The following is a 21,023-nucleotide window of genomic DNA, read 5'->3' on the forward strand; positions in this document are numbered from 1 at the left end:
TCCGCAGAGGAAGGGGAGCCAGCAGGCCAGAGGTGGATGAACGCAATGCCCTCGTTTGGGTGTAGGGACTGATCAGAGCCTGAAGGTACAGAGGTGCCGTTCCCCTCACTGCTCCATAGGCAAGCACCATGGTCTTGTAGCGGATGCGAGCTTCAACTGGAAGCCAGTGGAGTGTGCGGAGGACACTCATCAGATGCCATACATGCGGTCTGCCATCTGCCCGGTACAGTTGAAACCGGGATTAATCCGTGAAGAGCACACTTCTCCAGCGTGACAGTGGCCATCGAAGGTGAGCATTTGCCCACTGAAGTCGGTTACAACGCCCAGCACAAGATGCACCTGTGTAATGATCATGCTGTTTAATCAGCTTCTTGATATGCCACCATCCAGGTGGATGGATTATCTTGGCAAAGGATAAATGCTCACTAACAGGGATGTAAACACATTTATTTATAACATTTTGAAAGAAATAAGCTTTTTGTGCATATGCACCATTTCTAGGATCTTTATTTCAGATCATGAAACATGGGACCAACACTTAACATGTTGCGTTTATATTTTTGTTCAGCGTATCTCCAAGACGAAGAGTCTAATTACAAATGATCTGTGAACAACATCGGGCGCCTGCTCTGAGCTGGAAATTCCTTTTGAACAGTGTCCCTGTCCATGAATTGTTCATGGAGTAGTTTTACAGGATGTATTTTATTCAGCAGTTCGGTCACATGTAATCTAAGTACAGTGGGGGGAAAAAAGTATTTAGTCAGCCACCAATTGTGCAAGTTCTCCCACTTAAAAAGATGAGAGAGGCCTGTAACTTTCATCATAGGTACACGTCAACTATGACAGACAAATTGAGATTTTTTTTTCCAGAAAATCACATTGTAGGATTTTTTAATGAATTTATTTGCAAATTATGGTGGAAAATAAGTATTTGGTCACCTAGAAACAAGCAAGATTTCTGGCTCTCACAGACCTGTAACTTCTTCTTTAAGAGGCTCCTCTGTCCTCCACTCGTTACCTGTATTAATGGAACCTGTTTGAACTTGTTATCAGTGTAAAAGACACCTGTCCACAACCTCAAACAGTCACACTCCAAACTCCACTATGGCCAAGACTAAAGAGCTGTCAAAGGACACCAGAAACAAAATTGTAGACCAGCACCAGGCTGGGAAGGCTGAATCTGCAATAGGTAAGCAGCTTGGTTTGAAGAAATCAACTGTGGGAGCAATTATTAGGAAATGGAAGACATACAAGACCACTGATAATCTCCCTCGATCTGGGAGAGATCTCACCCCGTGGGGTCAAAATGATCACAAGAACGGTGAGCAAAAATCCCAGAACCACACGGGGGGACCTAGTGAATGACCTGCAGAGAGCTGGGACCAAAGTAACAAAGCCTATCATCAGTAACACACTACGCCGCCAGGGACTCATCCTGCAGTGCCAGACGTGTCCCCCTGCTTAAGCCAGTACATGTCCAGGCCCATCTGAGTGCATTTGGATGATCCAGAAGAGGATTGGGAGAATGTCATATGGTCAGATGAAACCAAAATAGAACTTTTTGGTAAAAACTCAACTCGTCGTGTTTGGAGGACAAAGAATGCTGAGTTGCATCCAAAGAACACCATACCTACTGTGAAGCATGGGGGTGGAAACATCATGCTTTGGGGCTGTTTTTCTGCAAAGGGACCAGGACGACTGATCCGTGTAAAGGAAAGAATGAATGGGGCCATGTATCGTGAGATTTTGAGTGAAAACCTCCTTCCATCAGCAAGGGCATTGAAGATGAATCGTGGCTGGGTCTTTCTGCATGACAATGATCCCAAACACACCGCCCGGGTAACGAAGAAGTGGCTTTGTAAGAAGCATTTCAAGGTCCTGGAGTGGCCTAGCCAGTCTCCAGATCTCAACCCCATAGAAAATCTTTGGAGGGAGTTGAAAGTCTGTTGCCCAGCGACAGCCCCAAAACATCACTGCTCTAGAGGAGATCTGCATGGAGGAATGGGCCAAAATACCAGCAACAGTGTGTGAAAACCTTGTGAAGACTTACAGAAAACGTTTGACCTGTGTCATTGCCAACAAAGGGTATATAACAAAGTATTGAGAAACTTTTGTTATTGACCAAATACTTATTTTCCACCATAATTTGCAAATGAATTCATTAAAAATCCTACAATGTGATTTCCTGGATTTTTTTTCCTCATTTTGTCTGTCATAGTTGACGTGTACCTATGATGAAAATTACAGGCCTCTCTCATCTTTTTAAGTGGGAGAACTTGCACAATTGGTGGCTGACTAAAAACTTTTTTCCCCCACTGTAAATGCTTGTGGCACATATCCGATAGCCACACCAGGAAAAAAATAAAAATGGAAACACTACCTCCTTCAGACGTTTTTTAGGTGGACCAATTGCAACTGTTTTTTAACAAAGCATCATGGTAGTTAAAAAATAAATACATGCGTATAGACTACTGATTAGGCAAATAATGTATTATCTTTGAAATGAATTACATTCTCCAATGAAGTCTCTCTCTCTTTTTTATTATGATCAATCCATTATATTCCATAGTTTGAAAGGAATTGGTGTGAAGTGATTCAGCCCATATTGTATAGATATTGCCATAGTTGGATATTATTGCAGAGTGGAACTCTGATAATTCTGACTCACCCTTTCCCCCAGGGGTTGGTATTTAATTGACAGTCGCGGGTTGTCTTTTCCATCTCCCTCTGCCTCTCTCATCTTGAAAATCGCATCTCATCTCCCCTGTGGCAGGAGGAGTAGCCCACCAACTTCAAAACATTTTTAAGATGTAGGCTAACATATTTTTTTGTTAGGCTAATATATTAGACTTTACATTTAGGTTCACCAAACATCTGTATAACATCCTCAATAATTCTATAACGTTTTATTTTATTGTAGCATGTTTTGTCTCAATCAATAGCGTGCCTTTATGATGAATAGTTGGCAAACTATTTCCATTTATAACAAATGCAAAAGTAAACTGTAAATGCAGAACATATTAAGGACATTCAACTTTTGTCTCCACTTACTCATGTGCTAAGCTTTACAGTTCTTCCTACACCATCCATTGGGTTATTTAATTCCAATGATGGACTGCTTTTCATAACATCGTCACCATTTGCAGTAAATTCATTTAGCACAAGAAACAACTTATAAAAAACTCAAGGTTTTAAGCCTCACTACAGATGAGAATATCCGTCATTAAAATATATAACTCAATTTTAGTCTCATCTGACTTGAGTACCTTCTTCCATATGTTTGGGGATTCTCCCACATGCCTTTTGGTGAACACCAAACGTGTTTGCTTATTTCTTTCTTTAAGCAATGGCTTTTTTCTGCCCACTCTTCTGTAAAGCCCAGATCTGTGGAGTGTATGGCTTAAAGTGGTCCTATGGACAGATACTCCAATCTCCGCTGTGGAGCTTTGCAGCTCCTTCAGGGTTATCTTTGGTCTCTTTGTTGCCTCTCTGATTAATGCCATCCTTGCCTGGTCCGTGAGTTTTGGTAGGCGGCCCTCTCTTGTCAGATTTGTTGTGGTGCCATATTCTTTCAATTTTTTAATAATGGATTTAATGGTGCTCCATGGGATGTTCAAAGTTTCTGATATTTTTTTATAACCCTGCCCCTGACCTGTTTGGAGAGCTCCTAGGTCTTCATGGTGCCGCTTGCTTGGTGGTGCCCCTTGCTTAGTGGTGTTGCAGACTCTGGGGCCTTTCAGAAAAGGTGTGTGTATATATACTGAGATCATGTGACAGATCATGTGACACTTAGATTGCACACAGGTGGACTTTATCTAACTAATTATGTGGCTTCTAAAGTTAATTGGTTGCACCAGATCTTATTTAGGGGCTTCATAGCAAAAGGGGTGAATACATATGCACACACCACTTTTCCTTTATTTAATTTGTAGAATTTTTTAAAACAAGTTAATTTTTTTATTTCACTTCACCAATTTGGACTATTTTGTGTATGTCCATTACATGAAATCCAAATAAAAATCAATTTAAATTACAGGTTGTAATGCAACAAAATAGGAAAATCGCCAAGGGGGATGAATACTTTTGCAAGGCACTGTATTCATATGGGTAAAAATAAAAGCTATGCATAAATAGGGCTGTGGTGATCATGAAATGTTGTCAGCCGGTAACTGTCATGCAAATAACTGCTGGTCTCATGGTAACTGACCGTTAATGAACATAGCCTACAAGCGACTCATGCGGACCTTTTGGAACATCTACATTTTAAAAAGTTGAATAAATCCATTAATATAGCCTACACCATCACAATAAATCAATGTATTTAGTTTAGGCAGATCTAAAGAAATAGGCTACATTTTCTTCATATCATATTTCAGAAAAGCAGAATAGCATTTTCTGAGTCGTCTGTAGAGCAGCTGTCTATGCCATATGGCTGTGGGCTACACTAGTACATTTAGCAGACACGATTCTTATAATTCCTGTGGCATTATTTTATGTTATTTATAGTAAGAAGAATACAATTGAACATAGCTGAATATAATAGAAAGGATATTTTTCTGAAACAATTTCTGAGGGAGTGAGCGGTTAACAAAGTGATAATTTGAAACAGGTCCTCCTATATGCTTAATTTAGAATTATTTATGCAACTTTAGTTGCGATACAAACCGGAGGCTATATGTTTTGATTTCTAATACATTACATGGCTGCATGATGCGACTAATGATGATTTGAAAAAAGTAGCATGAATGCTATGTTTCTTGCGCAGGCTGCACAATCTTCATCAGTCTCTCATTCACAATTTGACAAGCACTTGATAATATTCTCACCCATCAGACTATTCTCAATATAATCGGGTCTTTACATATAGCCTACTAATATACAGTACCAGTCAAAAGTTTGGACACACCTACTCATTCAAGGGTTTTTCTTTATTTTTACTATTATCTACATTGTAGAATAATAGTGAAGACATCAAAACTATGAAATAACACATGGAATCATTTAGTAACCAAAAAAGTGTTAAACAAATCAAAATATATTTGTGATTCTTCAAAGTAGGCACCCTTTGCCTTGATGACAGCTTTGCACACTCTTGGCATTCTCTCAACCAGCTTCACCTGGAATGCTTTTCCAACAGTCTTGAAGGAGTTCCCACATATACTGAGCACCTGTTAGCTGCTTTTCCTTCTCTCTGCGGTCCAACTCATCCCAAACCATCTCAATTGGGTTGAGGTCGGGGGATTGTGGAGGCCAGGTCATCTGATGCAGCACTCCATCACTCTCCTTATAATAATAATAATAATAATAATAATAAGCCATTTAGCAGACGCTTTTATCCAAAGCGACTTACAGTCATGCGTGCATACATTTTTTTTTGTGTATGGGTGGTCCCGGGGATCGAACCCACTACCTTGGCGTTACAAGCGCCGTGCTCTACCAGCTGAGCTACAGAGGACCACCCATACATCCTTCTTGGTCAAATAGCCCTTAAACAGTCTGGAGGTGTGTTTTGGGTCATTGTCCTGTTGAAAAACAAATGATAGTCCCACTAAGCGCAAACCAGATGGGATGGTGTATCGCTGCAGAAAGCTGTGGTAGCCATGCTGGTTAAGTGTGCCTTGAATTGTAAATAAATCACAGACAGTGTCACTAGCAAAGCACCCCCACACCATCACACCACCTCCTCCATGCTTCACGGTGGGAACCACACATGCGGAGATCATCCGTTCACCTACTCTGCGTCTCACAAAGACACGGCGGTTGCAACCAAAAATCGCAAATTTGGACTCAGACCAAAGGACAGATTTCCACTGGTCTAATGTCCATTGCTCATGTTTCTTGGCCCAAGCAAGTCTCCTTTGGTACTGGTTTCTTTGCAGCAATTCGACCATGAAGGCCTTAGTCACGTGGTCTCCTCTGGACAGTTGTTGTTGAGATGTTTCTGTTACTTGAACTCTGTGAAGCATTTATTTGGGCTGCAATCTGAGGTGCAGTTAACTCTAATGAACTTATCCTCTGCAGCAAAGGTAACTCTGGGTCTTCCTTTCCTGTGGCGGTCCTCATGAGAGCCAGTTTCATCATAGCGCTTGATGGTTTTTGCGACTGCACTTGAAGAAACGTACAAAGTTCTTGAAATGCTCTGGATTGACCGACGCTTTTCCCGCGGTTCATTTTCATGCCAGCCAGGTAAGCTACTCTTATAGAAAGCTGATGAGTTCCTCCTCTTTTTAATAGAGGCCATCAAAACTCTGTTTTCTCACGCTGTTGAATAGCATAGCCTGTATAAATGTTGCGCAACATGGGTTTATAGGAACGTTGTTAAAAAATATGCCAAATTTTGCCATGCCTATATACGTTGGGCAATTGACAGTATCAAGGGCCTATGTGTTCGGTGATTAATTACATTTCAAACGTTTTATGCGACATTATTGGCAAGTAACTTTATGCCTACTGTGTCAAAAGCGATTTATAGTTGTTGAACAGGAGTGAAGACAAGTGTATAACGGTAATATTATAAAAAAATGACCCTTTTAACAACCATTATACTGTATTATTCAGTGCATTAGCGGTATGCCTACCACATTTTTTAAGAAAATGTCAGGCAACAATTATATCAAACGTTTTACCATTGCAACAGTTTATGTACAGTCACATTCACCATGGTTGTCTGAAGCAGCTGGAGATGCCTCATCACGATTGGTTATTCCCCATAATTTACAACAATGTCAATGAGCGTCATCACCATCTTTCCTTTGCGGTACCTCAAAACTGTCATGATTACCAGCTGAGAAACTTTTATGAGTTGATTTTACTCCTGGCTCAGAGTTTGTCTGCGCAGTGTCCTAACATCACCCTAAAACCTACTCTGAGCTGGGAGTCATATTTTAGTGTTATGGTTTTAACAGGATTCCTAGGACCTTTTCTGAGATGCTTTGTAGATAGGGGCCCATGGTTGTTAGCACGAGGCAGGTTGGGCTATAGTCACCTTTCAGTAGCCTCCCCACCCCTATGACAGACTCTAAATGGATGAGCCCCTCCATTCCCTCTAATAAACACTCAGACTCGGCAGTGTAGTGTCTTGGAGCAGAGGTGGACGGATGGGAGGGGGTGTTCTGAATGATTTCATATCAAATTACATTTTATTGGTCACATATCAGTACATTTTGCATAATCCAAAACCCCAGAATTGTTTTATCTTTATATTTTCACTCTTATCATTTGGTGTTTTTATGTTTGGTGTAGTCATTTTTTTGTCATTCCGTGACTGGGTTGTGTAGTTGGCTTTGTTCAGACCTTCTGGCTCTCAAGTTGTTTTTCTCGCCCAAGACCACCAGGGTTTTGCTTCAAGCCGTTAACAATGTTTTCTTTTGATAAATGGTGCGATGAAAATCAATTTGATTAGAGTTCTACCAAACTGAGCGCATATATTTTTTATGTCATCATTAATCTGGCCTTTTCATCACTTTATTTTACTGGGTTTTAATTGAGTCTGCTAGAGTTCTCTTTTCTTTGGGGGGGGGGGGACAAGAAAAAGAGGCTATATGGTCACATATGTTGTGATCATGCATCCATCCATCCACATCAGAACTAAATTATATTCTTCTGTGATGTACAATAACACTTAGTACACACTTGTGATTCAAACATTGGGAATTTATGACAATGATGGCTTTATTTTGAATTTTTATCTGTTTAAATTACCATTCGCCTTCACCAAATGTTTGCAGGATCCCATTGCGATAATGATTCAGTGCTGTGACCCTGATGTTCAAAAACTCAAACACTTATATTGTCTCACGCTTTCATCAGGTTTCTGAGATGTTTTCTACGAGTTTGACTTCCGTTGCAACAGTTGCAGTCCCTGATGTCATGGTTCTCAATTTTCAAATCAGAGACAAACTGTTTAAGTACAGTTGCCAAAAGGAACATTCTGTCATAAATGAACTGTTTGTACACTGGAACAGACCAAGGAATAAATATAAACAATAATGCTATCTTAACGGTTGTTCAAGAATGCACAAGGTCTTAGTGTTTACACTTGAATAAAAGGATCAGGTGGGAAGTAATGGACTTAAGAGCCTGGAACATATATACAGTGGGGGAAAAAAGTATTTAGTCAGCCACCAATTGTGCAAGTTCTCCCACTTAAAAAGATGAGAGAGGCCTGTAATTTTCACCATATGTACACGTTAACTATGACAGACAAATTGAGATTTTTTTTCTCCAGAAAATCACATTGTAGGATTTTTTATGAATTTATTTGCAAATTATGGTGGAAAATAAGTATTTGGTCACCTACAAACAAGCAAGATTTCTGGCTCTCACAGACCTGTAACTTCTTCTTTAAGAGGCTCCTCTGTCCTCCACTCGTTGCCTGTATTAATGGCACCTGTTTGAACTTGTTATCAGTATAAAAGACACCTGTCCACAACCTCAAACAGTCACACTCCAAACTCCACTATGGCCAAGACCAAAGAGCTGTCAAAGGACACCAGAAACAAAATTGTAGACCTGCACCAGGCTGGGAAGACTGAATCTGCAATAGGTAAGCAGCTTGGTTTGAAGAAATCAACTGTGGGAGCAATTATTAGGAAATGGAAGACATACAAGACCACTGATAATCTACCTCGATCTGGGGCTCCACGCAAGATCTCACCCCGTAGGGTCAAAATTATCACAAGAACGGTGAGCAAAAATCCCAGAACCACACGGGGGGACCTAGAGAATGATCTGCAGAGAGCTGGGACCAAAGTAACAAAGCCTACCATCAGTAACACACTACGCCGCCAGGGACTCAAATCCTGCAGTGCAAGACGTGTCCCCCTGCTTAAGCCAGTACATGTCCAGGCCCATCTGCAGTTTGCTAGAGTGCATTTGGATGATCCAGAAGAGGATTGGGAGAATGTCATATGGTCAGATGAAACCAAATTAGAACTTTTTGGTAAAAACTCAACTCGTCGTGTTTGGAGGACAAAGAATGCTGAGTTGCATCCAAAGAACACCATACCTACTGTGAAGCATGGGGGTGGAAACATCATGCTTTGGGGCTGTTTTTCTGCAAAGGGACCAGGACGACTGATCCGTGTAAAGGAAAGAATGAATGGGGCCATGTATCGTGAGATTTTGAGTGAAAACCTCCTTCCATCAGCAAGGGCATTGAAGATGAAACGTGGCTGGGTCTTTCAGCATGACAATGATCCCAAACACACCGCCCGGGCAACGAAGGAGTGGCTTCGTAAGAAGCATTTCAAGGTCCTGGAGTGGCCTAGCCAGTCTCCAGATCTCAACCCCATAGAAAATATTTGGAGGGAGTTGAAAGTCCGTGTTGCCCAGCGACAGCCCCAAAACATCACTGCTCTAGAGGAGATCTGCATGGAGGAATGGGCCAAAATACCAGCAACAGTGTGTGAAAACCTTGTGAAGACTTACAGAAAACGTTTGACCTGTGTCATTGCCAACAAAGGGTATATAACAAAGTATTTAGAAACTTTTGTTATTGACCAAATACTTATTTTCCACCATCATTTGCAAATAAATTCACAAAAAATGCTACAATGTGATTTTCTGGATTTTTTTTTCTCATTTTGTCTGTCATAGTTGACGTGTACCTATGATGAAAATTACAGGCCTCTCTCATCTTTTTAAGTGGGAGAACTTGCACAATTGGTGGCTGACTAAATACTTTTTTTCCCCACTGTATATATATGTACACAATATATAGATAGTATGCTTCCATAAAGCCAATTGTAGACTATTTCCATATCCCTTGACTTCAGCATTTTTGTTTTATGATAGGGTTGTGGACATTGATCGAGTTCAATTATGGGCGGAATTCCAACGTTATTTTACGGTCAGCTTGTTTTATATCCTAAAGGAACATCAATCAGGTGGGATTTAACTAGGAAGGGGACAATGCAGAGGTGATGCTGAAGCTGTCCATCAGGCCAGTTTTACTGCTTTCTGAAGGATGCTCAACTCGCATAAGCCAAATGGCCACACATGGGTATAGTCGTCCATCTTATACAGAACTTGTCGAAGTTATGTAGCCCACTTCCACCATGAGCTTTTTAAACAATTTTTTTGTAAACTGCCAGTTGGTTGGCATGGTCATATAGCACCAGCTGTGTCCAACACTGGACGAATATTGAGGTATTATGCCTAAACTTTTTGCACACACTGAGAAGACAGCCCTTTGGGCCATCCTATTAGAGAAGTAATTAGTGCAATATAAAGTAGCTGATCACAAGTCACCAAACCTACACCCCTTTACGTAACATACTTTCCACTTCCAAAATGTGTTCCTCAGCAGTTTTTTCCCCTCCTTACTCAATGAATTGCCTTCAGGATCTTGGCTAAAAATGTTAAGTGTCATAGCCACTAAATGATTTGATCTATCCAAGTCATTAAGTCGAGGTTGGAACAGAAATGTGCAGACGTTCTGCAGACTAAGATGTATTTTAGTGCTCTGCACTCTGAAACGGCCCACTCCTCTCAGACAGACAGACAGGGTCAGGCAAACAGCCCTGCAGTGTGAGCTCACACACCATTATCTTTGTTCTCTCGCTCTTGCTCTCTCTCTTTCTTGGTCTCCCTCACTCTTTTTGTCATAGAGAGCATGAGCTAGGGTTGGGCGGTATCCAGATTTCCATACAGTTTCTGTACCATACCGGGGTATATCGTATTACCGAATGTGCACTGTGCTATTTAAAAACAAAAAACAATGTAGGCACAAGGGATCTTGATCCAGGAGGGGATTGAATGTCTACTGTAACCAATAAGCTTGATCTTGACATCTAGCCACTTAGCTAGCAAGTTATCAAACCAAATCATAGCTGTAGGCCTGAGCTGGATATAATTTATTTGACACATCTTACATTTCTTATAGTTATACTTAACTTATAGTTATTTATAAGCAGTGGCGTAGCACGCACCCCCGCTGCCCTTGCGATGCGGGGGTGGGGCCCTTATACATACATACAGTATCTCACAAAAGTGAGTACACCCCTCACATTTTTGTAAATATTTGAGTATATCTTTTCATGTGACAACACTGAAGAAATGACACTTTGCTACAATGTAAAGTAGTGAGTGTACAGCTTGTATAACAGCGTAAATTTGCTGTCCCCTCAAAATAACTCAACACACAGCCATTAATGTCTAAACCGCTGGCAACAAAAGTGAGTACACCCCTAAGTGAAAATGTCCAAATTGGGCCCAATTAGCCATTTTCCTTCCCCGGTGTCATGTGACTTGTTAGTGTTACAAGGTCTCAGGTGTGAATGGGGAGCAGGTGTGTTAAATTTGGTGTCATCGCTCTCACACTCCCTCATACTGGTCACTGGAAGTTCAACATGGCACCTCATGGCAAAGAACTCTCTGAGGATCTGAAAAAAATAATTGTTGCTCTACATAAAGATGGCCTGAGCTATAAGAAGATTGCCAAGATCCTGAAACTGAGCTGCAGCACGGTGGCCAAGACCATACAGCGGTTTAACAGGATACGTTCCACTCAGAACATGCCTTGCCATGGTCGACCAAAGAAGTTGAGTGCACATGCTCAGTGTCATATCCAGAGGTTGTCTTTGGGAAATAGACGTATGAGTGCTGCCAGCATTGCTGCAGAGGTTGAAGGGGTGGGGGGGTCAGCCTGTTGGTGCTCAGACTATACGCCGCACACTGCATCAAATTGGTCTGCATGGCTGTCGTCCCAGAAGGAAGCCTCTTCTAAAGATGATGCACAAGAAAGCCCGCAAACAGTTTGCTGAAGACAAGCAGACTAAGGACATGGATTACTGGAACCATGTCCTGTGGTCTGATGAGACCAAGATGAACTTATTTGGTTCAGATGGTGTCAAGCGTGTGTGGCGGCAACCAGGTGAGGAGTACAAAGACAAGTGTGTCTTGCCTACAGTCAAGCATGGTGGTGGGAGTGTCATGGTCTGGGGCTGCATTAGTGCTGCCGGCACTGGGGAGCTACAGTTCATTGAGGGAACCATGAATGCCAACATGTACTGTGACATACTGAAGCAGAGCATGATTCCCTCCCTTCGGAGACTGGGCCGCAGGGCAGTATTCCAACATGATACGACCCCAAACACACCTCCAAGACGACCACTGCCTTGCTAAAGAAGCTGAGGGTAAAGGTGATGGACTGGCCAAGCATGTCTCCAGACCTAAACCCTATTGAGCATCTGTGGGGCATCCTCAAACGGAAGGTGGAGGAGTGCAAGGTCTCTAATATCCAAAATGATGGTGGCCACACAAAATATTGACACTTTGGGCCCAATTTGGACATTTTCACTTAGAGGTGTACTCACTTTTTTGTTGCCAGTGGTTTAGACATTAATGGCTGTGTGTTGTGTTATTTTGAGGGGACAGCAAATTTACACTGTTATACAAGCTGTACACTCACTACTTTACATTGTATCAAAGTGTCATTTCTTCAGTGTTGTCACATGAAAATAAATACTCAAATATTTACAAAAATGTGAGGGGTGTACTCACTTTTGTGAGATACTGTACATACAGTACCAGTCAAAAGTTTGGACACCTACTAATTCCAGGGTTTTTCTTTATTTTTTACTATTTTCTACATTGTAGAATAATAGTGAAGACACCAAAACTATGAAATAACACATATGGGATCATGTAGTAACCAAAAAAGTGTTAAACAAATCAAAATATATTTTGAATTTGAGATTCTTCAAAGTAGCCACCCTTTGCCTTGATTACAGCTTTGCACACTCTTGGCATTCTCTCAACCAGCTTCATGAGGTAGTCACCTGGAATACATTTAAATTAACAGGTGTGCCTTGTTAAAAGTTAATTTGTGGAATTTCTTTCCTTCTTAATGCGTTTGAGCCAATCAGTTGTGTTGTGACAGGTAGGGGTGGTATACAGTAGATGCCGTATTTGGTAAAAGACCAAGTCCATATTATGGCAAGAACAGCTCAAATAAACAACAGTCCATCATTACTTTAAGACATAAAGGTCAGTCAATATGGAAAATGTCAAGAACTTTGTACGTTTCTTCAAGTGCAGTCATTAAAACCATCAATCGCAGTGATGAAGCTGGCTCTCATGAGGACCGCCAAAGGAAAGGATGACCCAGAGTTACCTCTGCTGCAGAGAATAAGTTCATTTGAGTTACCACCATCAGAAATTGCAGCCCAAATAAATGCTTCACAGAGTTCAAGTAACAGACACATGTCAACATCAACTGTTCAGAGGAGACTGCGTGAATCAGGCCTTCATGGTCGAATTGCTGCAAAGAAAACACTACTAAAGGACACCAATAAAAAGAAGAGACTTGCTTGGGCCAGGAAACACGAGCAATGGACATTAGACCGGTGGAAATCTGTCCTTTGGTCTGATGAGTACAAATTTGAGATTTTTGGTTCCAACCACCCTGTCTTTGTGAGACGCAGAGTAGGTGAACGGATGATCTCCGCATGTGTGGTTCCCACTGTGAAGCATGGATGAGGAGGTGTGATGGTGTGGGGGTGCTTTGCTAGTGACACTGTCTGTGATTTATTTAGAATTCAAGGCACACTTAACCAGCATGGCTACCACAGCATTCTGCAGCGATATGCCATCCCATCTGGTTTGCCCTTTGTCCCACTATCATTTGTTTTTCAACAGGACAATGACCCAAAACACACCCCAGGCTGTGTAAGGGCTATTTGACCAAGGAGAGTGATGGAGTGCTGCATCAGATGACCTGGCCTCCACAATCACCCGACCTCAACCAAATTGAGATGGTTTGGGATGAGTTGGACCGCAGAGTGAAGGAAAAGCAGCCAACAAATGCTCAGCATATGTACTCCTTCAAGACTGTTGGAAAAGCATTCCTCATGAAGCTGGTTGAGAGAATGCCAAGAGTGTGCAAAGCTGTCATCAATGCGAAGGGTGACTACTTTGAAGAATCTAAAATCTAAATATATTCTGATTTGTTTAACACTTTTGGTTACTACATGATTCCATGTGTGTTATTTCATAGTTTTGATGTCTTCACTATTGTTCTACAATGTAGATAATAGTAAAAATAAACCTTTGAATGAAGGTGTTTCCAAACTATTGACTGGTACTGTACAAACATGCAAACATACATACACATTTGTATCTTTTTTTTTTTTGATATTGAAAGTTATACCGTCAGTATTTTGAAATGCACCGGTAAAGGATATACAGTTGAAGTCGGAAGTTTACATACACTTTAGCCAAATACATTTAAACTCAGTTTTTCACAATTCTTGACATTTAATCCTAGTAAAAAATCAGCTTTAGGTCAGTTAGGATCACCACTTTTATTTTAAGAATGTCAAATGTCAGAATAATAGTAGAGATAATTATTTATTTCAGCTTTTAGTTCATTCATCACATTCCTAGTGGGTCAGAAGTTTACATACACTCAATTAGTATTTGGTAGCATTGCCTTTAAATTGTTTAACTTGGGTCATATGTTTCGGCTAGCATTCCACAAGCTTCCCAAAATAAATTGGGTGAATTTTGGCCCATTCCTCCTGACAGAGCTGGTGTAACTGAGTCAGGTTTGTAGGCCTCCTTGCTCGCACACACTTTTTCAGTTCTGCCAACACATTTACTATAGGATTGAGGTCAGGGCTTTGTGATGGCCACTCTTTGTTGTCCTTAAGCCATTTTGCCACAACTTTGGAAGTATGCTTGGGGTCATTGTCCATTTGGAAGACCCATTTGCGAACAAGCTTTAACTTCCTGACTTATGTCTTGAGATGTTGCTTCAAGATATCCTCATAATTTTCCTTCCTCATGATGCCATCTATTTTGTGAAGTGCACCAGTCCCTCCTGCAGCAAAGCACCCCCACAGCATGATGCTGCCACCCCCGTGCTTCACGGTTGGGATGGTGTTCTTCGGCTTGCAAGCGACCCCCTTTTTCCTCCAAACATAACGATGGTCATTATGGCCAAACAGTTATATTTTTGTTTCATTAGACCAGAGGACATTTCTCCAAAAAGTACGATCTTTGTCTCCATGTGCAGTTGCAAACATTTTACATTTTTTTTTACATTTTAGTCATTTAGCAGACGCTCTTATCCAGAGCGACTTACAGGAGCATTTAGGGTTAAGTGCCTTGCTTAAGGGCACATCGACAGATTTTTCACCTAGTCGGCTCGGGGATTAGAACCAGCGACCTTTCGGTTACTGGCACAACGCTCTTACCCACTAAGCTACCTGCCGCCCAAACTGTAGTCTGGCTTTTTTATGGCGGTTTTGGAGCAGTGGCTTCTTCCTTGCTGAGCGGCCTTTCAGGTTATGTCGATATAGGACTTGTTTTACTGTGGATATAGATACTTGTGTACCTGTTTCCTCCAGCATCTTCACAAGGTCCTTTGCTGTTGTTCTGGGATTGATTTGCACTTTTCGCACCAAAGTACGTTCATCTCTAGGAGACAGAACGCGTGTCCTTCCTGAGCGGTATGACGGCTGCGTGATCCCATGGTGTTTTATACTTGCGTACTATTGTTTGTACAGATGAACGTGGTACCTTCAGGCGTTTGGAAATTGCTCCCAAGGATGAACCAGACTTGTGGAGGTCTACTATTTTCTTTTCTGAGGTCTTGGCTGATTTCTTTTGATTTTCCCATGATGTCATGCAAAGAGGCACTGAGTTTGAAGGTAGGCCTTGAAATACATCCACAGGTACTCCTCCAATTGACTCATGATGTCAATTAGCCTATCAGAAGCTTCTAAAGCCATGACATAATTTTCTGGAATTTTCCAAGCTGTTTAAAGGCACAGTCAACTTAGTGTATGTAAACTTCTGACCCACTGGAATTGTGATACAGTGAATTGTAAGTGAAATAATCTGTCTGTAAACAATTGTTGGAAAAATGAATTGTGTCATGCACAAAGTAGATGTCCTAACCAACTTGCCAAAACTATAGTTTGTTAACAAGACATTTGTGGTGTGGTTGTAAAAAGAGTTTTAATGACTCCAACCTAAGTGTATGTAAACTTCCAACTTCAACTGTATCGCCCAAGCCTAACGTGAGCCCTTAAAATGTTAGCAGTGTATTATGTTAGCAGCCCTTAAAATGTATTTCCTGAAGCTGAAATTAACCAATGTCCTCAATTTAACCATGCGTTCCTCTCCCTCTTTATCTCTCTCACTCTCTGTCTCTCTCCTCTCCTCTCTCAACATCTCTCTAGCTATGGGAGCTATCCTCAGGTGAGATCCTCCTGTCTGTTCTCTTTGACGTGGGCATCATGTCAGTGACCCTTGACCCCTGCGAGTACTACCTCTTCTGTGGCGGCAGCGACGGCGGTATATTCCAGGTGTCCCTCTGCAGCCAGGTTAGATTTTTTTCTGTCTTCACCACTTTAGCCTTTCACCGTTTACCCCTGAGCATTCCTCGATTAACATCTCAATGGCTTTGATTCACAAACTGTGGGTCTACGTTAATCGAGCATCCATCAAGCGCAACCTTGCCCACTCGGACATGTTTTTTTTTGTTTCATAACATCCAAGGTTTCATCAATGGCCTCCCTGTACATTATAAACAGGTTGCCCAACCATAAATAACCAACCCGTTGTGGATATTGCCCACGGAGAGAAGTGTCTGGACAGGGGTGAGCTCAGACAGATGACAGCAAATTGGAAAGCAGATATACAGCGGGTACATTAGGCCACAGTCTGGCGATACACCAAGGGAAAGTGACATAACTAGGAGAGACTTTGAACTGGCGAATCCATCTCTAAAATGGAGTTTGCATGTCATATAACTTTGTATTCAGTACGTATTGTGCGCTGAGATGTTTTATTTTATTTCAGAGTCGGACGGGACAACTAGGGCTAGGCGATATGGGCAAAATATAATGTCACAGTATTTTTTTAAATAAAATGACTGTTTGACTGTGTTTATTTTTTTTAATAATAAAAGTTTGCTTTATGAGTAGTGCGTGACCCTAGGGTGGCAACACATACAGTGTATTAAGAAAGTATTCAGACCCTTCACTTTTTGTTAAGTTACAGCCTTATTCTAAAATTGATTTATTTTTAAATCCCCTCATTAATCTACACCCAATACCCCATAATGACAAAGCAAAAACAGATTTTTATAAATTTTTGCAAATGTATAATAAAAAACAACTGAAATATCACATAAGTATATCATAAGTATTCAGACCCTTTGCTCAGTACTTTGTTGAAGCACCTTTGGCAGCGATTACAGTCTTGAGTCTTCTTGGGTATGACTACAAGCTTGGCACACCTGTGTTTGGGGAGTTTCTCCCATTCTTTTCTGCAGATCCTCTGAAGCTCTGTCAATTGTAGCTCAATTGGTAGAGCATGGCACTTGTAACGCCAGGGTAGTGGGTTCGATCCCCGGGACCACCCATACGTAAAAATGTATGCACACATGACTTTAAGTCGCTTTGGATAAAAGTGTCTGCTAAATGGCATATTTTTATATTATTATAGGTTGGATGGGGAGCATCGCTGCACAGCTATTTTCAGGTCTCTCCAGAGTTGTTCAATCTGGTTCAAATCCGGGCTCTCGCTGGGCCACTCGAGGACATTGAGAGACTTGTCCCGAAGCTACTCCTGCGTTGTCTTGGCTGTGTGCTTAGGGTCGTTGTCCTGTTGGAAGGTGAACCTTCGCCTCAGTCTGAGGTCCTGAGCGCTCTGGAGCAGGTTTTCATCAAGGATCTCTCTGTACTTTGCTCTGTTCATCTTTCCCTCGATCCTGACTAGTCTCCCAGTCCCTGCTGCTGAAAAACATCCCCACAGCATGATGCTGCCACCACCATGCTTCACCGTAGGGATGGTGCCAGGTTTCTTCTAGACGTGACGCCAAAGAGTTCAATCTTTGTTTCATCAGACCAGAGGATCTTGTTTCTCATGGTCTGAGAGTCCTTTAGGTGCCTTTTGGCAAACTCCAAGCGGGCTGTCATGTGCCTTTTACTGAGGAGTGGCTTCCGTCTGGCCACTATACCATAAAGGCCTGATTGGTGGAGTGCTGCAGAGATGGTTGTCCTTCTGGAAGGTTCTCCGATCTCCACAGAGGAACTCTGGAGCTCTGTCAGAGTGACCATCGGGTTCATTGCTCAGTTTGGCCGGGCGGCCAGCTCTAGGAAGAGTCTTGGTGGTTCCAAACTTCTTCCATTTATGATGGAGTCCACTGCGTTCTTGGGGAACTTCAATGGTGCAGAATTTTTTTGGTACCCTTCCCCAGATCTGTGCCTCGACACAATCCTGTCTTGGAGCTCTACTGACAATTCCGTCGACCTCATGGCTTGGTTTTTGCTCTGACATGCACTGTCAACTGTGGGACCTTAGACAGGTGTGTACCTTTCTAAATCATATCCAATCAATTGAATTTACCACAGGTGGACTCCTATCAAGTTGTAGAAACCTCTCAAGGGTGATCAATGGAAACAGGATGCACCTGAGCTCAATTTCGAGTTTCATAACAAAGGGTCTGAATACTTATGTAAATAAGGTATTTCTGTTTTTTATACATTTGCACATTTTAAATGATTTCAATGTCTTTATCCATTCTTATTGTTTTATACTCTTCAACTTCAACCAAAAATCTTTTTCTGGATTTTCATGAGTTTCTGCATTTCCTGCACTAATTTGAGATCATTTCCACACTGCCACATAGGGCTGCACGATATGGGCAAACAATCTAGGCCTTAATTTTAATCAAATGTTACAATTGCGATTTGACTGCGATTTAGAGCAAAACACTTGAGTGAACTGTTGGAATCATGGAAAGTTGGAAGACATGGAAGAGTTATTGTGACAGGATAGGAACCAAAGTGTTTATAAGTGTTTCCTAGGGGACCCTATAATCTTTGGCTACATTGAATGCTTTCTCTTAGCAACTTCATGTAGCTAACATATTCTTGCTTTGTGCATTCCTCTTTGATTTAGAAGATACTGTTGCACAAAACACATGCAGATTTAGGTCTACACCATCACTGGTATTATCAGGCTGTATAGCTAATTAAGTTTGCTCTGACTCAGTATATTTATTAGCTAGCTAGCGATTAGCGATAATCAAATCAAATCAAATTTTATTGGCCGCATGCGCCGAATACAACAGGTGCAGACATTACAGTGAAATGCTTACTTACAGCCCTTAACCAACAGTGCATTTATTTTGTAGTAAAAATGTAGAATAAAACAACAAAAAAGTGTTGAGAAAAAAAGAGCAGAAGTAAAATAAAATAACAGTAGGGAGGCTATATATACAGGGGGGTACCGGTGCAGAGTCAATGTGCGGGGGCACCGGCTAGTTGAGGTAGTTGAAGGAATATGTACATGTGGGTAGAGTTAAAGTGACTATGCATAAATACTTAACAGAGTAGCAGCAGCGTAAAAAGATGGGGTGGGGGGGCAGTGCAAATAGGCCGGGTATCCATGATTAGCTGTTCAGGAGTCTTATGGCTTGGGGGTAGAAGCTGTTGAGAAGTCTTTTGGACCTAGACTTGGCACTCCGGTACCGCTTGCCGTGCGGTAGCAGAGAGAACAGTCTATGACTAGGGTGGCTGGAGTCTTTGACAATTTTGAGGGCCTTCCTCTGACACCGCCTGGTATAGAGGTCCTGGATGGCAGGAAGCTTGGCCCCAGGGATGTACTGGGCCGTACGCACTACCCTCTGTATTGCCTTGCGGTCGGAGGCCAAGCAGTTGCCATACCAGGCGGTGATGCAACCAGTCAGGATGCTCTCGATGGTGCAGCTGTAGAATTTTTTGAGGATCTGAGGACCCATGCCAAATCTTTTCAGTCTCCTTAGGGGGAATAGGCTTTGTCGTGCCCTCTTCACGACTGTCTTGGTGTGTTTGGACCATGATAGTTCGTTGGTGATGTGGACACCAAGGAACTTGAAGCTCTCAACCTGTTCCACTACAGCCCCGTTGATGAGAATGGGGGCGTGCTCAGTCCTCTTTTTTTTCCTGTAGTCCACAATCATCTCCTTTGTCTTGGTCACGTTGAGGGAGAGGTTGTTATGCTGGCACCACACAGCCAGGTCTCTGACCTCCTCCCTATAGGCTGTCTCATCATTGTCGGTGATCAGGCCTACAACTGTTGTGTCGTCTGCAAACTTAATGATGGTGTTGGAGTCGTGCCTGGCCATGCAGTCATGGGTGAACAGGGAGTACAGGAGGGGACTGAGCATGCACCCCTGAGGGGCCCCCGTGTTGAGTATCAGTGTGACAGATGTGTTGTTACCTACCCTTACCACCTGGGGGCATGAAGTCCAGGATCCAGTTGCAGAGGGAGGTGTTTAGTCCCAGGATAATTAGCTTAGTGATGAGCTTTGAGGGCACTATGGTGTTGAATGCTGAGCTGTAGTAAATGAATAGCATTCTCACGTAGGTGTTCCTCTTGTCCAGGTGGAAAAGGGCCATGTGGAGCGCAATAGAGATTGCATCATCTGTGGATCTGTTGAGGCGGTATGCAAATTGGAGTGGGTCTAGGGTTTCTGGGATAATGGTGTTGATGTGAGCCATGACCAGCCTTTCAAAGCACTTCATGGCTACAGACGTCAGTGCTACGGGTCGGTAGTCATTTAGGCAGGTTATCTTAGAGTCCTTGGGCACGGGGACTATGGTGGTCTGCTTGAAACATGTTGGTATTACAGACTCCGTCAGGGACATGTTGAAAATGTCAGTGAAGACACTTGCCAGTTGGTCAGCACATGCTCGGAGTACACGTCCTGGTAATCCGTCCGACCCTGCGGCCTTGTGAATGTTGACCTGCTTAAAAGTCTTACTCACATCGGCTACGGAGAGCGTGATCACATAGTCATCCGGAACATCTGGTGCTCTCATGCATGCTTCAGTGTTGCTTGCCTCGAAGCGAGCATAGAAGTGGTTTAGCTCGTCTGGAAGTCTTGTGTCACTGGGCAGCTCGTAGCTGTGCTTCCCTTTGTAGTCTGTAATAGTTTTCAAGCCCTGCCACATCCGACGAGCGTCAGAGCCGGTGTAGTACGATTCAATCTTAGTCCTGTATTGACACTTTGCCTGTTTGAT

General features: G+C 42.2%; 1 protein-coding gene across 2 annotated transcripts in view; it reads left to right on the forward strand.

Annotated features, from left to right (window-relative positions):
- The window catches only part of LOC121576492 (WD repeat-containing protein 18-like), a 91,467-nt gene that overhangs the window by 21,876 nt on the left and 48,568 nt on the right, over window positions 1-21,023 (forward strand). For both annotated transcript variants that reach the window (XR_006002488.2, XM_041889666.2), the window contains exon 5: window positions 16,191-16,334. Coding sequence is in view for 1 of the 2 variants with exons in the window: in XM_041889666.2 (XP_041745600.1) it covers window positions 16,191-16,334 (144 nt within the window). In the remaining variant the exon portion in view is untranslated. The remainder of the gene's footprint in view (window positions 1-16,190; window positions 16,335-21,023) is intronic.

Source organism: Coregonus clupeaformis, chromosome 11 (genome assembly GCF_020615455.1).
Source record: "Coregonus clupeaformis isolate EN_2021a chromosome 11, ASM2061545v1, whole genome shotgun sequence".
Lineage (NCBI taxonomy): Eukaryota > Metazoa > Chordata > Actinopteri > Salmoniformes > Salmonidae > Coregonus > Coregonus clupeaformis.